The sequence below is a fragment of the Vicia villosa genome, linkage group LG3, assembly GCF_029867415.1.
Source record: "Vicia villosa cultivar HV-30 ecotype Madison, WI linkage group LG3, Vvil1.0, whole genome shotgun sequence".
NCBI lineage: Eukaryota > Viridiplantae > Streptophyta > Magnoliopsida > Fabales > Fabaceae > Vicia > Vicia villosa.
This window is the reverse complement of record NC_081182.1, coordinates 195,573,110-195,580,427: the sequence shown is the minus strand read 5'-3', so window position 1 is coordinate 195,580,427 and position 7,318 is coordinate 195,573,110. Positions and strand designations below refer to the sequence as shown.

The 7,318-nt window shown below is 38.2% G+C and overlaps 1 protein-coding gene across 1 annotated transcript; it reads left to right on the top strand.

The window, feature by feature from the left end:
• Positions 1-5,465: 5,465 nt before the first annotated feature.
• Positions 5,466-6,716, top strand: LOC131659659 (putative disease resistance RPP13-like protein 1). Its single transcript, XM_058928816.1, has 2 exons — positions 5,466-5,501; positions 5,589-6,716. The coding sequence occupies exons 1-2, from the start codon at positions 5,466-5,468 to the stop codon at positions 6,714-6,716; spliced, it is 1,164 nt and encodes a 387-aa protein (XP_058784799.1).
• Positions 6,717-7,318: the final 602 nt, after the last annotated feature.

The following is a 7,318-nucleotide window of genomic DNA, read 5'->3' as shown; positions in this document are numbered from 1 at the left end:
ACATACACCAACCCGAAACACACCTCCTAGTGTCTGGACAACCCGCCCAATCCGCATCACTATAGGCCAATAAAGTAAGAGACGAATTGGAAGGGAAAAATAAGCCTCGATTAGAGGTACCTTTCAAGTAACGGATGATACGACGAACAACATTCAAGTGAAGGTGGCGAGGAGTGTGCATGAATTGACTAACTTGTTGTACCACAAAAGAAATATCTGGACGTGTAATAGTCAAATAATTAAGGCTACCCACTAATTGGCGATACTTCAATGGATCAGGCAAGATATCACCTTCGTCACGATGGTATTTAACATTTACTTCAAGAGGAGTATCCACTGGGACATCAGAGTGAAGGCCAGCCATATATATTAAGTCTTCAGTATATTTGTGTTGATTAACAAAAATCCCTTTGGAGTTAGAGTGAATCTCCAGGCCCAAGAAGTAATGAAGACAGCCTAGATCTTTCATATGAAAGGCAGCTTGGAGCTGATCTTTAAGTTTCTGAATAGATGCTTGATCAGATCCTGTAATGACCATGTCGTCAACATAAATAAGAAGAAGAACAATGCCAACATCCGTGCGATGAATAAATAAAGAAGTATCATAATGACTCTGGGTAAAAGAGAATCCAATAAGAGTGATCGAAATTTCTCAAACCATGCCCGAGGAGCTTGTCTCAAACCATATAAGGAACGATTTAGTTTGCATACACTAGCAGAAGAGGAGAACAAGCTGGAGGAGGAGTCATATAGATATCTTCTGCCAAGTCACCATAAAGGAAGGCATTATTCACATCCATTTGATGAAGGAACCATCCTTTAGAAGCTGCAATAGAGAGGATAGTTCTAACGGTAGTCATTTTAGCTACAGGTGTGAAGGTCTCATCGTAATCCACTCCATATTCTTGTTTATTTCCTAAGCCAACAAGTCGAGCTTTGAAACGATCAAGGGAGCCATCGGAATTGAGTTTCACAGAATACACCCATTTGCAACCAATGGGTTTAATTGTAGGTGGACAAGGAACGATATCCCACGTATAATTCTCTTGAAGTGCTTGCAACTCTTCTTGCATTGCCTTTACCCACCGTGAGTCTTTAGCTGCATGTGAATAACATGTAGGAACAGATATACCAGATAAAGTGGCAGTAAGAGAAATAGATTCATCTTCATACCTTTTCGGTGGACGAGATATACGACTGGATCTTCGTGGTTCCATTGGTGGAGGATCAGAAGACGGTTCAGTGTCGAGAGGAGCCGAAAGAAGCTTTCGTCTAACAAAGACATGTCCTGGCTTAAAACGTTCTATAGAGCGAGTGACCTCCAAAAAATTAGGGAGTGAAACAAAACTAGTGGATTCTGAGGAAATAGTTGGAAAAATATTGATATTCAAAGAAAACCACATTTCTAGAGACGCGGAAGCGTTGAGAAGCTGCATCATAACAAAGAAAACCTTTCTGAGTAGGAGCATAACCCATAAAGGCAACCTTACAGATTGGGCACCTAATTTGTGACGTTCCGAAGGTGGTAGGTGAACAAAACACACACAACCAAATGTGTGAAGATCATGATAATCAGGTTTTATGTTATTTAGACGAAAGAAAGGGGAATCAAAGTCAAGAACCTGAGAAGGAAGGCGGTTGATCAAGTACACCGCGGTTGACAAGGCTTCGACCCAAAACTGAGATGGAACATAAGCTTGAAGAAGGAGTGTGCGGGTGACATCAAGTAAGTGTCTATTTTTTCGCTCAGCAACTCCGTTTTGTTGAGGCGTATAGGGACAAGAACGCTGGGAAATAATACCTTTTGCTTGCAAAAACTCTTGAAATTCTCGAGAAACATACTCCCCACCAGAATCTGTACGAAGACATTTGATGCCTATATGAAATTGATTTTCAATATAGGCCAAAAATTTCTTAAACATGCTAAAAACTTCTGATTTGGAGCGGAGAAAATATATCCATGTAAATCTACTGCAATCATCAATAAATGTGACAAAATATTTATATTTCGAATGAGATAAGACCGGTGATATGCCCCAAATGTCACTATGAATAAGATCAAAACATCTATCAGCATGATGCACATTAGATGGAAAGGGAAGAGTTTTGCTTTTGGCAAGTTTGCAAACAGAACAATCAAAAGAAGAATTAGAAAGTGAACTTTTATTATTCAATAGTTTATTTTTCAATAAATGAGACAAAACAGTAAAATTTGGATGGCCTAACTTTCTATGCCAATCCTCAAACTTATTTGGTCCACTACTGCAAGCAAAAGATAAAATTCTAGGTATGGAAAATTGGATAGGAAATAATCTGCCCACCTTAGGCCCCCTCGCGATCACTTTCCCCGAAGCCTGATCCTGCACAAAACAACCATCACGAGAAAAATTAACATTACAATTATCATCAACCAATTGCCCAGCCGAAATTAAATTCGAAACAAGTCCAGGAGAAACAAACACATCTCGGAATGAGGAATTAATGTCTCCAACAGCAGAAATAGATAGAGTATTTCCATCGGCAATTTTAATGTTTTGGGTGCCATTGTAAGTGTGAACATTATGCAAATTTTGCAAGGAACCAGTCATATGATTAGAAGCTCCAGAATCAATAAACCAAGGTTGAGCAACAACATTTGTAGAATGAGCGACAACATTAGACTTACCTTGAATTCCCAAGGCAGAGAGAGCAGACAATACCATTTGTTGGACATCTTGTGCAGTCAAAACAGTAGACGCTGAAGCTGTAGGAGCGAAAGGTTGAACCACTGAAGGAGTAGCAGCAGGAAATGCTTGTACCAATTTCTTCTCGGGTCTAGTCGGACACTCTTTGATGATGTGACCGTGCTGCTTGCAATAGTTACAGAATTTCTTGTTGTAGTTACGCGCAATATGACCAAACTGTTTGCAGGAAAAACATTGAACTTGTCCCATATGTCGACCTTTCCCTTTAATCTGGGCAGAATAGGCAACAGAAACAGCATCAGCAGTGAAGTTGTCATGTGACATGGCCCCTTGAGTCAATAGACGCTGCTCCTCGCGAAGAAGTTCGCCAAGACACACGTCTAGAGTAGGAAGTGGACTTCGATTCAGCAAAGATGCACGCACAACTTCAAATTCAGATTGAAGTTTCATAAGAAATTGATCTCGCTTGCTAACCTCGTAAACTTTTTGAACAACAGCGAGTGAGTCAGCAGAAACATCAGCATGTAAAATAGCCGAATGTTCAACCCACAGATTAAGAAATCCAGAATAATAGTCTTGAATTGAAAGATTTCCTTGACGGTAATTTGCAATGTCGAGCTCCAACTGAAACCTTTTAGCGGCATTATCTTGATTGTAAACGCGCTTCAGATAGTCCCACATTTCCTTAGCAGTAGAAAAGGAACGCAGATTGTTAATCATTTGAGGGTCAATCGAAGCTAGAATCCAAGTTATGATCTGAGCGTCCTTCGTTTGCCATGCCGCCAGAGCAGCAGCGTCACTGGGTGCAGAGGAGATGCCATCTATATGGCCCCACAAGCCTTTACCTTTCACAAACATCTTGAATTGGAACTCCCATGCCGCATAATTTTTGCCGTTAAAACGAACACAAAAAATCTCCTTTTCTTTTTCTGTCAACATGATGAATAGCACAACAAACCAAAAAAAACAGAACGAGAGGGAAGCAAAAGACCGAGATGGCCAAACAAGGGCTGAAACAGACCGTGAACCAAGAAACTGAAAGACCAAAACTGTTAACAAAAGAAGACTCGTGATACCATGTCAATAAATTCTGGCTTCTTGCCCTCTTTCATTGTATTCACTGATATATATATATATATATATATTACAATCATCATTACAGCTACTAATAACTTATATCAACTAATTCCTAATTTATACAAGTTAAATAGGAATTACAAATATATACAATTATTATTATTAATAGGCTGATTCTATGCATCACATTAATGACAATAATATCATTGACTAACAGGTGTGTGGTTCGTTGTATGCACAATCTAAGAGATCCTTAATATGATCAAGTTCCACAGTGATCTATGACATTTTTTTTATTTTCATGCAATGATTATCATACTGAGAAAACCATGACTCAAACTTGCATATGTACTTTTTATCAATGATACATGTTAACTCAGAAGTTATGGCAACAATTCTTTGTTGTAGTGTGATTGTTGGAAGAAAACACATTCAAGATACAATGTGTTCCTTGATTTTGTAGTTGCTGTTGTCATGGAATACAAAACCCAAGTTAATTTCTTCTATAATTGTTCATTCTGGTTTCACCTTTTTATTCATATCATATGGTTGAACATTTTCAATACATGTTCCTAAATTAAAAATATATTTGACTTATCACTATGTGTAGAATCTTTCCCTGCTCCAAAATTACAATCAATTTATTTTAGATCGATGAAAATAACTATGCATCCTATACCTGAATCTCGAAAGGCTCACTACTATTTCAAGCTTGAGAATTGATCGTTAATGATAATATTGTTAACATGTTGCTTCCTATCACCCTTGTGCCTATCAACATCTAACAATTTAGGACAAAAACTCATGACTTTTATGGAAAAAAAGACTGATTCTTGAACCTTACATCTGCATATCAAACATCAAAGCCTCGTGGAGCATGCATAGATTTCAAATCTCTTAAACAAGTAACAGAGAGAATGTTAACAGTATTCACTCCCTTCGCAGTCACTCATCGTCATCGCACTACAATAACTCAACAGTGCTGTCTCTCGACCTTTGTGCAAATCATCTTCGCTCACCATTCCACCATCCAAATCAAGATTTTCTTTGTCATGTGCTATTTTGTGAGTTTCTATTCAAGCATCCCTCATCCTGAGAAATTGAGGTATATTTGCCTCTAATTTTGATGCTCCATATTAGCAGTTGTTTCTGACTTATATGATATTCAATGCATGGATAATATCCTATAAGTCTGTGCAGTCGTCCAAGCCAGTTTATATTTCCTCTGTTACTTAATCATATGAATTTTCTTATTATCTGTTGTTCTCAAAAGTAGCATTTAATACGTTTTGAACAAAGACTAAAATAAGAAAGTAATAAGTTTGTATTATTTTTAAGCACAGTCTGCACTATTCATCAAATTTTATCAACTCACCAGATTTTATCAAAGATGAAACTTGCTGTTAGGTATCCAATGCTTATCTTTTATATTGCAAGCCTAACTCACATTTCCTGGAATCAACATGGCTTGCATTTGGTTTTCTTGACTCATCCAAGGGGTTTAGTCAACAAAAGTGGGCCTCATCTTGTGACTCAACATAATTTATTTGTCCATATTTGAATTATTGCTGCAACTTGTTTTCATACTTTATGCATTGCCAACCACTCAAAGAAGAGGTGCTACCCATTCACACACAGAGTCTTTGCTCTTTTCTCGTAGCTAACAGATCTTCATTTCCTTCAAACTTTTGCTAATAATACAACATGGCTGCAATAGGAAGTGCTTTCCTCTCTGCAACTGTTCAGACCTTACTTGACAAACTTGCTTCCTAAGAGTTTCTTGATTACATCACAAACACCAAGCTCGATGTCTCACTCTTGAAACAGTTAAGGCTAACACTACTCACTCTTCAACCTGTGCTAGATGCTGCCGAGGAGAAGCAGATTAGCACTCCTTCTGTCAAAGACTGGCTTGATGGCTTGAAAGATGTTGTCTATGATGCAGAAGATCTGCTTAACCAAATTAGCTATGATTCCCTTCGATGCAAGATGGAGAACACGCAACCTGCAAGCAAAACTAATCAGGTGTGGAACTTCCTTTCTTCTCCTTTTAAAAACATCTATGGAGAGATCAATTCCCAGATGAAAGATATGTGTGAAACCCTCAAACTTTTTGCTGATAAGAAAGATATACTTAGTTTGCAAACTAAAACTATCAGAGTTTCTCATAGAACACCTTCAAATCCTATGTTCGATGAATCTGTCATGGTTGGTAGGAAAGATGACCTAGAGAAAGTAATAAACATGTTGCTATCAGAAAGCAATACTAATATGGGCATAGTTGCAATTGTAGGCATGGGAGGCCTCGGAAAAACAACACTTGCACAACTTGTTTGTAATGATGAAAAAGTTCAAAACCACTTTGATCTCACAGCATGGGCTTGTGTATCAGAGGATTTTGATATCCTTAATGTAACCAAAACTCTCCTTGAATCTGTCACTAAAACACCATCAGGAACCGACAATCTTGATTTACTTCGAGTTGACTTAAAGAAACATTTAAAAGACAGGAGATTTTTGATTGTGTTGGATGACTTATGGAATGACACTCGTCACGATTGGGAAGATCTTGTATCGCCGTTGATTTATGGAAAACATGGAAGCAGGGTGATCATCACAACACGCCACAAAAAAGTGGCAGATGCTGCACGCACATTTCCTATTTTTGAGTTAGATCCTCTATCAGAAGAAGACATTTGGTCTTTACTCTCCAAACGTGCATTTGGAAGTGGTGACTTTTCTGAAACTCAATGCCGAAACCTAGAACCAATTGGCAGGAAGATTGCAAAAAAGTGTGGTGGATTGCCAATAGCTGCGAAATCACTTGGAGGACTGTTGCGTTCAAAAGTAGATACTGAAGAGTGGATTGAAGTTCTGAACAACGACATATGGAACTTAAAGGATGATAATATTCTGCCTGCATTGCGCCTGAGTTATCAATACCTTTCCTCTTAATTGAAAAGATGTTTTTCCTATTGCTCTATTTTGTTAGAACAAGATTTGTTCTTATCAATTATCTTAGTTTTGATGATAACAATAATATGAATTTTGCTTAAGATAATATGGTACTCTAATCCAATGCAATTTCCCTTTCAGGAAATATATAAAGAGTACGCATAATTCAGCGCTCAGAAGTTGTGTCTCAAATGGTTCAGCATGCAACATCAGAACATGGTCTGGCAAGACATCAGAAGATGGTCGAAGCAGAATCAGAACATGGGTCTATGGAAGCATCAGAAGAACATGAGATCAGAAGCACTGAAGATCAGAAGATGGTATCACGCAACAGAAGCACTTCAAGATCAGAAGATCAGAAGATGCTATGCACCAAGCTGTTTTGACTCTGATGATATTCAAACGTCGTATTCACAAACATCAGATCAGAAGGAAGTACAGGTGGAAGACTACGCTGACTGACAAAAGGAACGTTAAAGCTACTAAAGGCTACGTCAGTAGACACAGCGTGAACAAGGCTCGAGGCAGTTGACAAAAGCGTATAACATTAAATGCAATGCTGTACGGAACACGCAAAGCATTAAATGCACTCAACGGTCATC